We start from the raw sequence: 18,324 nt of genomic DNA, 5'->3' as shown, positions 1-18,324 counted from the left end.
TTCGTTTGTAAACAGTGGGTAGACGGCGCTCTGCAGGTCAGATTGAAGCTGGCCAAGAATGTGCTGCAGGAGCAGCAGCGCTCCGAGCAGAAGATTCCCAGCATTCCTTGGTGGTTAAGGAGAGGCACTGGCCTTCACAGATAGGAAGTCGTCTGTCATTAGGGGGTAATCACTTCTTGAGGAGGATTGCAATTCCTGGAATGATTACTGTTGTTATCGGCAGTGAAACTTGGCGCAGAGAGCAGATGACTGTTTTTCTTTTTTTTTTTTTTTTTTTTTTATTTCTCTCGGTGAGTTCGAACGGCCTTTTCCAAACCCAGCAACTTTTTCATGATTTTCTTTTTATTGCCACATATCTTGTGTTCTCACCCAGACTTGGTGGTGAACTTCAATGTTGACTTAAAGCCAGTTGGTATTTCTTACTTGGGGGCATTTCTAATTACTAATGGCTTGTGTGTAATGGTGCCTATCATGTCAGTGGAGCAATGAGGTGGATGCAATCCGTCATGCAGACTCATGTTAAAACAACAGAGAATTTGTTGAACCTAGAGTTATCTGTGGGGATTTGCTTCATCTCACGCTACTTATCTGTGTTTGTTTGCAGGGTTTTGCTCCTCCAGTCCTTTAAAGTGGGCTCTCTTAACTCCTTCAGCTATTTGTGTCCCTTTTCTTTCCTTCCCCCTTCTCCCTTCTTGCCAGTCAAGCCAAATTTTCAGGTGGAAGAAGCATACCGTTAAGGTGGGAAAAAAAAGCCCATCAACGCTTGCCCGACATGCCAAGTATCCATCTTTCAGGGTCCCCCCATTACCTTCTCCTCTTCTTACCCCACGCCACCACAGCTACCCCCTGATCCTTGAGAGCAGGAAGTGTATGTTGTTAAGTGATGGATTGGCCCCGTGCTCTTGCTGAGAGGGAAGGGGAAAAAAAGGCCTTTCTTTCCCCTGCAGGGCAGTCAGATGAGTTTAGCAGTCTCAAAGCTGAGAGGTTCGGCTCTACTTTCTTGGAGCGCCGGAAAGCTGCAGGCTCGTCTCCTTCGTATTAGAACGGACATAATGCCTCATAAAGCAGCAGGTTTCACATTGAAACCAGAAAATAAGAGACCAAAAGGACGGATTTCTGTCTGTTTGCGTTTGCTTGCCAGAATGCTTGGGGGTTGCGCTCTATGAGAGCTGTTTTGCTGGAGGTCAGCAGGTTTGTGTTGGCATGCAGCCGCCGGTTACTTCCAGAGAGGGCAACTCAGGAAGTGTCCCTGGCACGTCCTCCGCATAATGCAGCACGCTTCACTGCTACCGGCTCAACCTGCTGTGACAAACAGGAACAGGCTGAAGTCCCCCCCTGCACCCAATCACCTCAGCAAACCGAACCGAGTCTGGAATCTTTCGGGTTTTGATAAAGAAAAGTTCCCCCAGTAATAACTAAATCAGTGGAATAATGCAAAGGCATGCAAAACAAGAGAATTTCCACTCATGATCCATGGCTGTGTTGTCAGCCGTGGCCCTGTTGTGGTTACCAGAGCCTAGCTACGGTTTCCGTCACCTCATGTTCCACAGACACACACAGGAAAACCAGGAGATAAAAGGCAGGGAAGCTGTCCGTTGGCACAGCACACTGGAAACAATTTATATGGAAAAAATAAAGCAAACCCTAAAAAAACTGGGTTATTTTTATCAGTTTACTTGCAGTGAATTTTCTAGTTTTTGAGACTGTAGGTAAATTAGTTCAACTTCCATTATATTCTCCTAACTATCCTCACCTCCTGCTGCCATACAGCTCTAAATGCAATGGCATCGATTAGCAAATTATGAATTGTATATGCAATCTGATAATTACCTATAAGGAATATAACTGTTCATCAGCTCAGAAGGTGGTGAACAGTACTGGGGTCACCATTTGAAATTTAAACAATATCTTTGAGATAAAATAAAAATCCTGTTTTTGTTTCCACAAATAAATTATTTGAAAATCCTAAAGTAACTGCAGAATAATTCAATCCGGGTTTAACCTTTCAATATTATGCATATGAGGCAGAATCACAATATTAACAAAAGTAGAGGTGGATTTAAAGTTTTATCACAATATTTTGTGGTACTAGTGTGTTTACCATATTTTATATTAATAGGAAATTAAAGAAACATCTCTTAAAATGTTATTAAATATGTAAAAGGAGTACAGTTACATTATTATTAAAATCAGGCCATCTTTTTTATGCTTCCACTGACATTTTGTTGATTCATCTTTGATGTTAAAAGGCTTCCTTGCCATCACCCTAAACAAACCTTCTCACAATTTGTTTACCTGCCATGAATGTTTTTCCAAGTACCAAAAAATTGGGAATTTTTTTATTAATGATAAGCTAAAATGGTGAAAACGCAAATTTGTCACTCCATGCCAGGCTCATGAAAGACTTGTAAAGTAGCAGCAGCAGCATGATGTATGAAAAGGAGCGCTAAGGCTGCCATTCCAGTTCCTCCAGCCTGCACTGATCCCTTCTGACATGACCTCCCGCCTGGCTTGCGTCTGCGTCTATCTCCTGCTTCGTCTCCGCCGGCCCCGGTTTGGCCCCAGTGTGGCCCCGGTTTGGCCTCTCTGGCCCAGGTCCAGGCCCTCAGATCCACTCACTCTTGGAATTTTTTCATTCATTGCTGAAACTCCTTGAGCGTTCAGTTAAAAACCGAGATTTTTTTTATTTTATTTTTTTTCCTCCATTCATCCTGCTTGTCAGAATGCATTCATCAGCACAGGTTGTCACTGTGAGGCTGAGGACAGCGAAAGTAGACGGGCCATATTTGTCTGTCTGGGCTTCAGAGGCGCCTGCCACCTAATGACATCTGACAAGCGAGACAGCGGCGGCTTCGGGTGCTCTGGGACTGTTTTGGGGTCACCGTGATGTGATCTGTAGGAAGTGGGGGCTTTATCAGATAACATCCACATTGTCTCCTTGCTGAAAACCTCAGTTTCACAGTTTTCTTCTCCGCTTCAGTCTTAGATTCAGTTTCTACCTCTTCACCATAACAAACCACCACTAAGGAGGTCAGAGGTCACATCCTAACAATTTAAGTTGTAAACAAATAGCTGGAGAACTAGGAACAATGTGGAATGTTCTTGTGAACGTAAAAAAAAATCCCATAAAATTTGACTCAATTTAGTTTTTCTATTTCTCAGGCTTTGATGCGTCCAGGCCGCCTTGACAGGATTGTCTATGTTCCTCTTCCCGACGCTCCGACCAGATGGGAGATATTTTCCCTGCAGTTCCGTAACATGCCCGTAGCAGAGAGCGTTTCCCTCGATGAGCTGGTCACTCGGACCAACAAGTACTCAGGAGCAGAGGTGAGTAAATCTCATGCTTTATAGGAAATAACAATAAGATTTGTGGCTTTCGGTCATTTATGCAAATCATTATTTTTCTAGGCTGGAATTATTATACAATGATAATTCATTTTTGCTGAATCAATAATCTTTATTAAATTTGCTTAGTTTCCTTGCAAGGACTTTGCTTTTTTTTTTTTTAAATAAAGTTCTTGATGCTTTTGTGGGAGTATTTTTAGAGAATTATAAGGTTGTATGAAAATGCAATATTAAATGTTATATAAAATGATTTAGAATTTTGTACAAATGTTGCCCCAAAAAATGTTACATGTACATGTTCTAGATATTGTAGTGATCTTCCAAAAAAATTGAAACCTCATTTTACTTTCTTTCTGTTTGATCAGTCTGGTACAGAGGTTTTAGCACAGCTCTTTCTCAGCCAAGGTTTTTCACGTTTGGAACTTGCATGTAAATTTTCTATCCAATAATATTCGAAGACTGAACAAAGGGGTTTGATCTCCAAGTCTGGATAACAAAAAAAAAAAAAAAAACACAGGACGAAAGTCAATATTTGTATGTTTTTTTTTTGTTTGTTTTTTTAAATAGAGATACTGGATCTGAGAGGGTTAAACATTATGCACACATGTTGTGTTGAGTTGAGGTCTGAGTTTTGTTTTATTGTCTCGGAACTGGTTTCAGTGTGTGTTTGCCTTCCCGATGACCCAGTGTTTTCAGACAACTTGTACTTATGTCCACGACTCTGAAATCTGCAGTTGTTTAAAAATGGCTCCAAAGAAACTTCCCCAAGTAGTGCTGATCTACACTTTTCCCTCTTAGATATTCTCTGAGTTCTTAAATTTCCCTGAGTTTTGATCTTTCTAATGATTTCAGCGAAGCAAATCCTTTTTTTGATGACAAAGTTAATTTACCCGCTGTAGCCAATCATGATTACCAACCAGACGTTACAGACATCTGTGAACAATAAAAATGTACAAAGCAAAATATTTGACAAAATAAAACAAGAACTTGTTTTAACTACAGTTGAGGAATTGGAATCTTGCAGTGTTAAGATTAGACCACAAATTTCACCAAATGTTAAGAGTTGATGTGTCTTTGAAAGGCATCCATAATTATTTCTCAATTTTGTTGTTTTGTTTTTGTAGCTTAAATATTTATAATAATTTCCAAGTCCAAAATGAGGAACTATAGGCCTTTTTTCAATATCAGCTAATCAGCGCAGCTTGACTTGGCTACTTTGTACCAGAGCCCATTTCTTAGAACCTATTTTTCTGCAGTCTCAAGTGTGTCAAGTCAGTTCACTGATGCATTAAATGTTAATTGATACTGACTGACATGAAGCAAGAAGTAAACATTACCCTCTGCACCAGCGAAGGAATCTAATCGCGGTCTGAAAGCCGGAGCGAGAGCAATGAGTTCACAGATGGGTGTTTGAAGAACATGCTGCTGGGAGAGGCTTGCCAACGGTGCTGTTGGGCCTTCATGCCCTGGTTGTTGCCAAGGAGATGATTCTTGATGTTACCACTTCATGTAACATAACCGTCTATCAGAGTACGGATATCGGATGTCAGAAACTGCCGGTAGACTATCAAGCAAGGGTCAACAGTTTCTGTGAGTTTATTGAAAATCTGGTAACTGAACACGTGTCGCTGGGTCATGTCATTAACATGGACAATATGACTGGACTGGTCCTCCTCATGTTTGACAACGTCTAAATAACTGCAACTTATATTCAACTTCCATGTGTCTTTTTCCTCTTCATGACACATTTTTCCGTATGCTACTAGTTACAGCCCGGTATAGTGCAGTAACTGGTATTATTTGCAGAGATTTAAAGGAAAGCCTAATAGAGCTGTAATTCACCACAGTGGGAAATTATAACTTGTGACAAAATCTGCTCTCATTTTGACTAAGGAAAGAAAGCATGTTTATATGTATGCTATCAAACATTGCCCATGGTCGTCCCAGTGGTCTGGCTGTTGACTTCCTGCTCTAGGTAGTCTGTAAAATTAATGGCATCAACTGTGTTGTGTCTTTTTCCGTGGATTTTGGGTTGTTCCCTTTCTTAAATCCAAATTTTCTGTGTGTTTCATAATCCTAGTGTAAAAATTTGTTTCCACAGAGAAACAGCCGCTCCTATATATGGAAGTGCAAATGTAAGAATTCAAAAGGCTCTTATTGTTTCAGTAAAACATGTTTTAAAATGACTCATGATCTTGGCTTCTTATTAATAAAACTGTTTTTTTTTAAGTGTTATACTTTCAAAATATGTTAGAATACCTCATTAATAATAGACTAGAGGAAAAATACGCACATCCAGACCCTTTAGTCTTACAAATTGCAAACCTTTTTGGTTATATATGCACTAAAGTTTTGAATACTTGCACAAGAGTTATAATTTTCACACTCTTTGCCACCTTCAAAACATAAACATGAACTTTTTTGCTCATCACAGAGGAGAAAAGTTTCCTCTGTGAAATGGTGTTTCTGAATAGTGATCAGAAACACCATTTCTGATCTACCCCACGCAATTTTTTTTCCTGCATTATGTTCCTATTACTGTAGGTCTGGCACTGTGTATAAATTCGTCATTGACAAATAAATCTGTAAATGCAAGTTTGCATTATTGAAATTTACATGTATTTCCTAGTCTTTCAGCTTCTTAACCTTCTGCTACTCCAGAAGGCAGATAAGAAGCAGTTCTGGTACTCCAGAGTGTTTTTCCATGATGTCTGCATTGTGTCTGTGCTGTGTCACTGAACGCCCTCGTGATCTCACTGTGGACAAGGAGTAATCATACAAACATTCTTTTGTGTAGAAGATTTGTTTCTCTGTGTTCGTCTGCCACGTGATTCACATTGTGCCGAGCAGAAACACTGCTACTGTCCTCCATGAAAGACTAACTTCAAGATTCTTAGCAGCTGGGAAACAATTTGATGAAGAATGCATCACAGTTTGGATTTAAAAAAATGCACTGCCATTGAGTGAAGTCGTTTTTGTCAAATCATGTTTTTATGACACGACTGTATTTATGCTAAAAACGAGCTATACTTCATTTTCTGTTTGACTTGAAAGACATGACTTTAAAATGTGCAGCATGTTTGCACCTAGACATAAATACCCACTGTATGTTGAGACTCCAAAGGTCACAGCTCTGAAAAATAAGTCATACAGGTCCTGAAACACGCATGCAAAACAACCAGAAGCATAGTCATTTGCTCTGATGCCTTTTCTGTAACAAAAAAAAAAAAAACAGTTTTCATGGCTGTTTCTGTTAGATACGCTTGTGAATGCAGCTTTGCACAGAGGAAAAACTCTGTGATTGCTTGCTGCTTTCATGTGCTTCTCTGACACAAAGCAGGAGCAAGGTTTGTTTGGATCACAGAAACAGAACCTTAAATACCATCATGTTGAATCTACTCTCTAGCTTAACATTTACACTTACCAGCTGCAAAACTCTTAAAATGCTGCTTTTTATTGTTTTTAATTAAGTTTTTACATTCAAGTAGTGAAGGACATGTGCGGCAAAATCTTACGGATTTCTGATTCCACTTGCATCCATGCATATTGAGGCAAAACTGATCTTCCTGGTGCTAGGCTCACACCATCCTTTGGTAAGATCCAACCTACTTTTTTGGGGCTGTGATCCCATCCCTCCATGCTCTACAGGCCCCCACACCAGTATCAATTCTGGCATTGTTCCCAGATCTTGGCCATAATTCAAAGCTGGAGAATTAAGGCTGAAATGGTTACGATTCGTTCAGAAAAGAGACAATAGAAAAGATAGAGTATGCTGCGATGTAGGGAAGATTGATTGGAATTGATACCAGACATTCTATAATATAAAATATAAATTATGAGTTCAGAAAATGTAATATTTTGAAGCATAATGTGTTGATTCTCTCAACAAGCCAGTAAAATTTGTGATGGTTTCCAGTGTGCATTGAAATGCTCCAATTTTCTGGTTCAACTTCCAGTAAAAGTGCATCCATTCGATCGTTGCCTACCATTTAGAGATATCCTTGTTTATTTGCTTGCTCATTTGTTGTATTTGTCCCTCAGGGCTCAGTTCTTGTAAACACAGCTTTATCTCCAGCACTGTGTTGTTCGGTTATCTGTATCCTGTTTTCTCCCAAACTTCCCCTCAGCGATCAGCAAGTTTAAAGTTTCGTCTAATCTAATATGATCTTTAGCGCTGGCATGTAAAATATAATACCCACCCAGGTGAGACGCAGCTTTCCATTCTACCTATGACTTATTATCGGCTCGACTGTGGCATGCCTCTGAATTTTTGTGGAGCTTGGAAAACTCAGTGGCAAGTGACAGCACAACTCCATTCCACAGATGAGACACTACACCAGAAACCCTGATGTCAAACGCAACATATGATAGCGGGGCTTTGGTTTCTTTCTGCATACCTCCTCCAGGTGTACGCCTGCTTTAGGCTGAATTCTGGGTGGGGGTTGCTCTGTCAGAAATAGGGGGAAGAGTTTGTACTTTCAGGATATAGGGAGGCCCTATGCGTAACCTCAATCTGCCACCAATATGTAGTGATATATTATAGTGTGAAAATGAGAAGACAGAAGGGCCTAAGCTTTTCAGCGTCCCGACCAGACTTGATTTAAGAAGAATTAAACCTTTTTTTTTATCTTGCTTAAGGGAGCACTTTGCGCTAGATAAGAGAAAGGTGAGATATAACCCTATGAAATATTGAATATGTGGGGTTATGAGTGTAGTCAGTAAGGTACGCAAAGTTAAATTGCCAAAGTTTCTGTATATCTAAAATGATACAAGACTGGATCACAAGAAAATTTGGAGGTAAAATATGAAGTTCTACAAAGAATTGCCAGATGTGTCTAAAATATGAATATTATCTTTCAGAGAAGAGTTGAAATTCAAGCTCATCACTACCAGTCAAAAAAAAAAATCCTTAATGTTAGTTTTACCCTAGAAGAATAATGACATTTCATGTGAGGATTGATGCTTTTGACTTGCCAAAAAAACCTTGTTAAACAAAAGCTTCAAATTTACATTTCCCCAAAGACCACATTTCTTTTGAATTTAAGATTATCTGAATATGTAGTTCCATTTTACATCTTCGGTTATTTTGCTAACATGTTAGCCTGTAATGTTAAAGTTATGTAACTTTACAATACCAGGAATAGCCAAATTTCTCTGTGGGACTGAGCTGGGAGCTATTATGTTTGACTTTGTCTGCTAACTCGGCTGGCAGCTGGTTGAGCCACAGCAGCAGTCGACCGTGTTCTCAGCTCAAACTGGATGAGCTAGTTGGCTTGTCATCTTCACATTTTTTTTTCCTCTCTTTTTTGAGTTGATTTTTTAAAGATTGCAGCATTAACTTGTCTTGTGAAGGCTTTGATTTTTGGAATAATTAAGACTTGGTTTTCTTCTGGTTTGTATGATTCAGCTGGCCCAGGAAAAGACCTGGACTTGTTCTGATGTTGCTTCTCTACCAATATCATTCTGGGGAATTTCAAGCCATTTGGAGACCAGAGGGATATCTAGACACAGTTCTGGGTCTGTTCCAGTCCCGTTTGTTGGAGCCCAAGCTGTTCGCCAGTATGAAGGGATAGTCCTTCCAGTAGGTTCTAGGTGTATCTAGGGGTTTCCTCAGATTGGGACATGCTTGGAAAACCTCCAAAATAAGGTCCCTTTACTCCAAGCTCCTCATCTTGTTTCTAAGGCAGAGCCTTGCCACCTTACAGAGGAATTTCAATATACAGCTCCTTGTATCCGGCATCTCATTCTTTCTCTTGTGATCCGTGTCTCCTGACCATCGTTGAGTAATTCAAGAGCTTTCCCTTTTTTCAGCTCCTTCATCGCCACAACAGACTTGGGCAGACAAGGCCCTAATCCATTTATCCTTCTCCATCTCCATCCAACCGTCACTTGTGAACAGGACACCAAGATATTCAAACTCCCGCTGGAGGCACAGACTGACCGCCAACCTGAGGGGAGCAGTCAACCTTTTTCCGCTTGAGAACTACTGCCTCAGACTTTGAGGAGTTGACTTTTACGTTCAGTGTAATCTGATAAATGTGCCAGGTATCCAGATCTATGTTTAGGCGGTGCATAGATAGGTACATTCAGAACAATTCACTCTTCAGTCTGACTTACCTGAAGCTTCGACTTTTATTACATTCTTGGCATTTCAGACTTGTAAGAGAGAAGAGAGAGGTTGAGTTGTAAGATGGGGGTTGGGATTGTCATTCATCAGGACACATTTGTTGTTTCCTCAGAGCTAGAAATTGCTAAAAGAAAAGAAAAAATTCACCCGTCTTCCTACCTGCCTGGAGTGACATCTGGTTTCTCAACCATCACCTTCCCCCTAACTAACCCCTCCACCCACAACAGATTTTAACTCACATTCAGGCAAGAAAATTGCTCCCGGCTCTCCTTCCTCACCTCTGTCGTCAAGTCCTCCAAACAGAAGCAACATTTGATACTGTAATCACAGTGTTGTTAGAAGAATAAGAAGAAACAGAAAGGCTAAACTTGCTCCTCAAAGAAGGTGTGATGCTGTGCTGCTCTTTTTTTCCTTCTTCTTCTCAAGCCCTAACATGAAAAGACCTTAGGGAATTATTGCTCCCTGTTAGATAAATGAAGTTTTTTCTGGCCTCATTTGTTGCTTTGTTGAAAAACCAAGGCTGTATCAGCTTTCAACAGTTCTTATTTTTTTCCTTCCTTTATTTTTAATATCGACACCGGCAGCAAGCAGACATCAGCTACGGTTTGGTACTAAACAGACATTTTGATCTGTGAACAAAATGTTTTTTTAGTTTTATTGTTTTCTGACATTCCTTGCGATTCCCTGAACTCCAAAAAAAGGAGACAAGAATCAATCCATCCATCCCTTTATCTATTCATTCACCCATTCTTCCACCCATCCTCCTTTCATGTTTCCATCCATCTGTTCATCCATCAGTCATCTATCTTTCCATCAAGCCATCATCCATCCATCAATACATCCATCTTTTATGCAAGTCTTCATCTATTTATCTGTCGATCCATCTAACCATCTAGCATCGATCTATCTGTCTGTCTATGTAGAAATGTCTATAATAAACTTTGATATCATAGTAAACTTTTATATTGGGCTGAAAATGTATAGAGAACCCTGAAAATTTGAGTTTGAAGAAATATATTCAACTGTATTTTTGCCATATTAACATGAAAAATATTCTCTTCTAATTTGCTGTTTTATTCAGTTAATGTCATATATTTTTTCAAAAACGAATCTGAGAAGACTGAAATAATATTTACAGTTGAGGATCTCATGGATCCCCCCCCCATGGAGCTTGATTGATATGTGACCTCTAAGAAGCAGAGTGCAAAAACACTGCAGTAATGAGCTCTTGGCAGACGTTGACAACTTGTTGACAAAAAGAAGAGGAAGAAAAAACAAGATTCCCATGCGCGGCCACGTATAGCTCAGAAGTGGAAGTTGCCATTATGGAGGTGGTGATAACCAGCAAGCAGCACCAACCTTGCTGGGCGCTCTCGCACGTGATCTCACGATGTTGCAACATCCGCACCCTGAGCTCCATTCAGCTATGTTAAAAAAATAAATCTTCATGGATGACTTCAACCATGACTCCATGAAGGTCTTTTCTCTCCAGAGCTACTTGGTGTTCTTGGACACGCGTGTTTAACATCCATTAACAACCAGTGGTGCAACGGTTCCTTTAACCCCTTTTTTACCAAAACACTTGAAAGAGCAAGTAAATCCTGCACTTTGACAGGAAGTGCAAGATGCTCAATATTAAATATTGAATAGATTTACCTTTTACTAGGGGTGAGCTCTATGGAATTCAAGTTTTATCAAAGTACTCTATTGTGATAACAGTAAAAGTAAAGGTAAGCACTATTTATTATTTCTGTTATAGGCAACTGTATGGTTTCTGGATGGCACAGAAGTCATAGTGCCACAAACACAAATACTGCTTTTAATATGCCAATTTTAATATGCTCTTTAGGGCACCAGCCACAAAACCTACACACTTCACACAGCAACTGCATATAATTATATTTTCAAATGTATTGATATGTATTGATACTCTTATTGAACAACCAGTGCAGAAAATAGTAAAACTAACTCTTCTGACACTACGAACAGATATGGGGTGTTTTAAAAGTCACTAATCAAAATTGATCACAAAAATGATCAATCAAATCTCTCATTATAATGAGAAGTTTCTTGCGATAAGTAATACAATAAATTCCCACCCCTCCCATCTTCCCACCCCTCCCATCTTCCCAATCTCCCTGTCTGTAAAGAGACATTTAAGTTTCAGAATCAAAGATTTGGATTTGGACAGGGCTCTAAAGACTGAACGCAGATTCAACATCTGGAACTCGTACCTTATAAATTCTTTGTGTGATGTAATCAGGGGTTAAACTACGCTGGTAAGTGTTGATTATTTAAGTAAATTATTATTCATGTCCCCTCTGAGTTACCATAGTGTATATAAATAACTAGTTGTCATCTTAAAGGGTGCGTTTGTAGTAATCACCAGGGACTTTTGCAGAGCGTAGGCTGTTAATGATTCATAATAACCTGTTTATGTTGCAGCATTATGATAATGACCACCTTCAAGTTTAATTTATTTTTTAAAAGTATCTTTTAGGTTTCTGAAAGTCAGTGTGATCAGCTCGCTGAGACATGTATTTAGGATGTATGAATTCTTCTGATTGGCTGCACAACTTTGTGCAGCACAACCCCATCCTGCTGTCAAGCAACAAATATATAATAATACTAGTAATAATAGTGTTTGTAGGCAGCCTGAGGAGAAGAACTGTGTAAAAAGAAGTAGCCAATTTGAGCACAAGGATAAATATATGTAAACTATCATCTACAAAATAAAAGCACTTAGGTTCTTTCTAAGATTTATCATTGGTTCGAGGTAATCCATTTTTAATGGTAAATGGTACATTTGAATTCAATATCCTGCAAAACAGATGTTAAAAGTTGGGTTAATATAGCTATAACAATAATAATTTGATGTGTTAGATGATCACTTTGGTTCAAGTCTGATCTGAGAATATTCCTAAAAAGCTGTTGAATTGGTGAAAGCATCTCTGCTTTCAGCAACACAAATGTGTATAATGTTGAACTTTATACTGTGTTGTTGCATATTCAATTTATATTCTTGAACTCGTGTCTTTTAGAGAATTTGAGTCTGAATAGGCGTCCAGGCTTTCCAGAAGTCTTTTCCCAGCAATTAAAAACCATAAAGTCTTATATAATGACACACACACAAGCACAAGCAAAACCACTCTCACAGGAAGACAAATGGTTTCCCCGTAACACCTGTTGTGGTTGTGGCTGTTCCTCCTCTGGCTCTGTGTGTTGTCTGTCTGATTTATGGCCTGGTATTTGTTGTTGCAAAGATTTTTATCACCAAGGACACAGCTCCTAAAAGAAAGAAGGGGGGAAAAAAAACACAAAACGTGTCATTGTGTAAATAATAGTGACGGTACAAAATGTGCAACATTAATGTACAAGAAGAAACACAATCCTTCCCTTCTCGATAGCCACATAATCCTTGCAGGATCGCATAATATAGCCATCAAATGAATATGTCAGCTGTAGTGGAATGTATGAGCAATTCTCCAAAATACACTTTACTGTCTGGACTTATGTGTGTTATTTTCTTGTGGCTGACCACTGACAGAGTCCCATAGTAGCTCAGACAGATGCTGCTGATAAAGAAAACACAATCAGTGTTCAACAAAGGAAGCGAGGAAAAAGCTATTAACACCTTTCTCCTGAATTCCTCAAACCCCTCAGTTCACTTCCACCCCACAGGCCTTTTGGCTCCTGACAGCGTGAATATGTTATTTTAGTTGACAGAGTTAAATAAAGGTTTAAAAAAGAAAACAGTTCCCCTTCTGTTTCAGGCTCTGAGGCTGTTTTGGCCCTTAACAGAGCCATGGATCAGAGGAGGCTTCCATTCGGCCCTAATTTTACATTTCAAAAATATAAAGCCTGTGCTGTGGTTTATGTGTAAGTACATGGTGAAGAACCAATTGGATTTTTTTTCTGGGAAATATGAACCATCAAGCGTGCCCAACACGCAGTTTATAATAATGTGGTAGAAAATGGGCAAAAAAGAGAGAAAGAACCTGAGCTAGAGGGCAAGAGTAAAAATATAGTGAAGGAAAAAATATAAAATATGATTAATTTATTATATTAAGATTAAACCTGATCATTAAAGTTTTTGAAAAGAGAAACCAGAATTAGAGTCCAAAGACCATCACGGGCCTCAAATAAATACTTGTTACAGCAGAATATAGATTTAATATGTTTTAAATGTATTCAGTAAGAATGAGAATGCTCTTAAATTTAATTTGACAAGGTTAGATTAAAAAAATACAATTTTAATTTAAAATATAAAGGAATTAAGTTTACTCTTTAAAAGGGAAAGGCAAGAGCAGATATCATTTACGGAAGGCTGATGTTTGTGCTTCCTTTAGGATCCTTGGTATATGTTCAATCTGCATCAACAGGCATTAGTAGTATACATAGACCACCTTGGCTGTGTGGTAGTTTTAGGTGAATCTATAACAGTAGTCTATAGGGACTTACAAGTAAACTGTAAACTGTGATTTCATTAACAAGTTGAAACACTAGTGGTGTAGAGAATACATATGGAGATATATGATTACCATTATTAAAACTAAGCACTAATTCATAACTCAAGATACAAAGAATGTCAACTCTAATAATTTGGTTTTTGTTTTAATCTAGTAAACAAATATGTTGCTCTTTTAAGGCAGCTACTCCCTCACATATACCTCTGGTCTTTTGATTTTGATGCAAATGGACCATTCCTATAGTTTATTTAACTTTCTTTCTTTCCTTTTCTTTTATTTATCGTAGCAATTAAATTTCAGAAGGAATGTGAACTGTTAGTTCATTGCTATTTTTTCCAGTTGCACTACGATGGATTTGTCTATTTTCTTTAATGTTAAAGGCAAAACAGGCAGTAAAAATCAATTTAAATGAGCTCTAATGACACAAGGGGGTTTTTCTTACCTGCATTGACTTTTCTAAACAGACACACACACCCAAACCGTTTCAGTGTGGGCGTGTTTGGTAAATATGCCATTTCTGCCTTCCTTAAGCCTGGGGAAAATGTGGTGTTTTATTGTTTGTATGAATAAAGGGCAAGAACAAATTTGCCCCCTCCAAAGCAGAGGCCCAACTGTACCCCCCCCCCCACACACACACACACATAGACATAATCATAACACAGTGTGGCCTCAGCGCAGGTGCGATCCCACATGGCTCTTTCCAAAACAAAAATTGCCTGAGGGTTTGGTGGAACAACACCTGAATCCCTTACATAGAAGTTAATGAGCAGTTTTAAGCAGAAAGCTCCCATTTCCAGCATTTTTATAAATGAAAAACAACTTAAATAATTATTATTATTCAATTATTGTGTTGTGCTTTACACATTATTTTTTATTTGGTAATATGAGCTGAATCACACTCCAATCTGTTAGAGGTGTCAGTTGTATAACTCAGAACTATGCGACACTGCTGGTTTACAACAACCTTCAGCTCCTAACCAGCTGGAAGGATTCCGAGAAATAGATAAATTAAAGGTTGAGATACTCGATCTTGCCTGGTGTGGCCCCCAGGCAAAGATGGTTTATTTATGTAGCGTCATAAAGCCATCGTGTAAGAAGTAAGAAACATTAAACTGTAGATTTGAAACAGCTTACATAGACATTAAATAAAACATCGTTATGAAAAAGCTGTAGTTAATTATTATTTTTCTGTTTTGGTTTAAAAGATCCAAAAGTTTTGGCACATCTCAGGTTTTTAGGTAGTTTGTTCCAAAGTTGCTATTTCTGTCTTTTTTTTTCATAGATATTATTGACATACAGACTGTGACTAACTTATGCTAAGAGATAAGTTAGTCACTTATCTAAGTGACTAACTTAGATAAGTGACTAACTTATCTAAGTTAGTCACTTAGATAAGTGACTAACTTATCATAATCTGTGGTAGGGGGGACGCGTAAGCCTCTTTCACAAAACATTTCAATCTAAAACCCTGCAAAATTGACCTCTGACCTCCCATTGGCCATTCATAAATCACAAGAGGATATGGTGTTATCCCACAAAGGTATCGAAACACAAGCAAGAGTCAGTTAACAGGGCATGTCACATTGTCATTATGCATAAAACCTGTCAGTTTCATTAGTTTTAATGATTCTTTTGTACTTTTATATAATGTAGTTATATATAATTATAATAATTATGATGCATTTTTCTTTGTTTTGTACTGTTTGAACTGATATATTTATTGTATTTCTTGAGAAACTGAGTAATTTCAACCTTGTTTTGTGTAAAATCAGTTCATCTACAATTTATCAGATTTTAAAAGTCGAAAAACTAAGTTCTAACTGTGTCCTCGGGATAATAGAGACAATTTTGTCCTTATTTTTAATTGTGAGGATGAGAGAGCAAAACATTGCAATACAAAATAAAACACCTGTCAAGGAGCCAAAACACCTTGAGTTTTCAATGCTTCTGTTTTCATAAGCAGCCATATTTCAACAAAGTTGTTCAGTGACGGTAGCAGACAGCCTTCATCAACGGTTTCTCCTGATGCTTCCAGTTTTCTAGAAACTAGAATAGTAACTATGGAGATGAGAAACAAACTTCTATGTTTTTTTTTATTATATGTGGGGGGAATTTAATTTCATTCCAGACCAGAAATCATTAAGCTGGACTGTGTATTATGTACATTTAACTGTTATATTTCCACAGTAAACATGAACATGATATAACATGAAGTGACTTCTAGGAATTAAATTCACCACGGGTCAAAATGTTTCATTGAGGCTGAAATGAACACATATACCCCTCCTAATGTTTGCATATGTGTCTTCGGGGTTTGGTGTGTTGCAATATTTGCTTACTTCGTGTTGTCAAACAGGTTCCACTGAAGTCATATATTAATTCTCCAGAAATGTAGACTCCCACATGTTTTTGTGTGTCAGGCATTTGATGTTTTACATTACGGTTTAGCCTTATTTAAATAGAAAAACATCCATCTAGGGATAATTTATTGTTGTAATATCAGATATTTTCCCTCTGCTCATTTTGTCTGGGCTTTAATACGGTGACGAAAGCTCACACGGTCTCTATTTCATCATCACACTTCTCTGCAGAGCCTAAATTCCTCTGCTGGGAGCACAAGCATGCTCACGTTCATCCACGGCTCAGGCACTCGACTCTATTTATGATCATGTGCCATGTTTCCGTTCTCTCCCGCCCGCATGACGCTCCTCCCTCCGTGCTTAACCTCACCTCCTCTCTTTAACCTCCCCTCTCACTCGCCTTGTAATCTTAAATAGGTTTCACATGGAGTTGTGGTCAGGCCTTGTTTCTCTTGGCCGAGGCATGTCACTGTAGACACTTCCTCTCAGCCTTTTTGGAGGATGAAATGTTTTATTTCTGGTCGAGGCTTCAGGCTCTGCGCTCCACCACCCCCAACATTGTTTGATTTAAGTATTATTTAATTTCCTCTCTGAAAATTGAATGCAACACATCCCTGTATTTTTTAATTTTACTTAAACGCTGGATGGCGGTAATATGTTGCTCTTTGGGCATATTTTAGGAGAGTGATTCATGTAAAGCATAAAGTTCCCCACTAAAGCCAAAATAATCCCTGGAATTAATATTTGAACCTCAAGTTTTCTGTTTCTCTTTCACATCTTCCTGTATCAATATAATTTTGGAAAGTGTTGTTCCAGGGCGATGCCTTGAACATTCACTTGATTAAAGAAATTATATCCGTAATTTCCTGTACTGCAAATACCACAGACTATTATACCAAAAGGTCTGATTATGGGATGTTTCTTCTTCTGTGGTTTTATCGTTTCTAATCTTAAAACTGTGTTTTAGCTGCAAAGTCTGAGGGTTGAATGACTGAAATTTTTGCTAAGCACACATGTGTTTACTCAACACTTCCCAAGAATGCAAGTCTTTGCAAGCAGGCTGACATGTGCATGTAGCGTGTGCATGTAGCGTGTGCATGTAGCGTGTGCATGTAGCGTGTGCGCTGTAGGGGGAGTATGTGTTTGTGTTTGTGCATGCATGCATAGTTGCGTAAAGATTTCCTTCAAAACTTGGATTAATAAACCAAATGCAATTGATTGCATGAGTGTTTGCACACATGCAGTTCTTTATGTGTCAGCCAGGGCGTGTGCACCGTAGGTTATGTGTAAGGGACTTGTGGAGTGATGGAGGAGAGGTTTTTGGTGGGAGGCGGAGCAGAGGGGGAGTTGTCGGAGCTCGCTCCTGTAAATGTAACCGTTTGTGTGCTCAAGAAAGGGGCTGCGGGAGGAGTGGATGTGGCCTGCCGTAGACACAAGGGCGGATTGATAGTAAACACACACTCCAGGTCTAGTGGATCTGCAGCCAGCAGCCTGGCTAACAAGCCCTTCATTAAGGCCGTCTGATACACTCACTGAGCGCCTTTGTTGAAGTAGGAAGCGAAAAGTACGGCAGACAGATTTGACCTGAGAACGTTGGTATGTGCTGCCAGCAGTCACAAGCTTTTCCCCCTCTCATTACACCTTGAGAAGGCCCTCTAACTGGTGCAGCTTCTTTCCTCCTCCGGGTAAAATATTGCAGGCAAAAATACATATTTGCAGTCTTCATGCAAACAATTCTAGGGTTTTACCTTGCAGAATGCAGTAAAAATGAAGCACTGAAACACTATGCACACTTTTGCTTCTTCAAAGTATTTAGTTGGGAAAGAAGAACCCAGGTGCTTCTGATCAAATGCACTTGGCTTATGAATGTGAAGAGCTGTATAAAAGCAGGAGTTTCTGTGCTCCAGAGTCGCATCCTTCCACAGAGAGAAAGGCTGTTGATAGATGTTGACAAATTTAAGATAGCTGTTAAACTTTCCATCAGATTCACCTTAAAGCTGCAAAATGATTCTGGAACAGTAAA

The 18,324-nt window shown here is 38.9% G+C and overlaps 1 protein-coding gene across 2 annotated transcripts in view; it reads left to right on the top strand.

The window, feature by feature from the left end:
* afg2a (AFG2 AAA ATPase homolog A) overlaps positions 1–18,324 on the top strand; it is a 112,591-nt gene that overhangs the window by 89,760 nt on the left and 4,507 nt on the right. Inside the window, exons 15-16 of one of the 2 annotated variants that reach the window (XM_015033770.1) lie at positions 3,163–3,327; positions 4,695–5,058. In XM_015033770.1, the coding sequence (XP_014889256.1) occupies positions 3,163–3,327; positions 4,695–4,718 (189 nt within the window). In that variant the 3' untranslated portion in view covers positions 4,719–5,058. Of the gene's footprint in view, positions 1–3,162; positions 3,328–4,694; positions 5,059–18,324 lie in introns of those variants that run through there. The other variant, XM_015033769.1, reaches the window with a different exon arrangement.

This window comes from Poecilia latipinna, unplaced genomic scaffold (genome assembly GCF_001443285.1).
Source record: "Poecilia latipinna isolate Pla-1442-1.1 unplaced genomic scaffold, P_latipinna-1.0 Scaffold279, whole genome shotgun sequence".
Taxonomy (NCBI): domain Eukaryota; kingdom Metazoa; phylum Chordata; class Actinopteri; order Cyprinodontiformes; family Poeciliidae; genus Poecilia; species Poecilia latipinna.
This window is presented reverse-complemented; position numbering and strand designations above follow the sequence as displayed.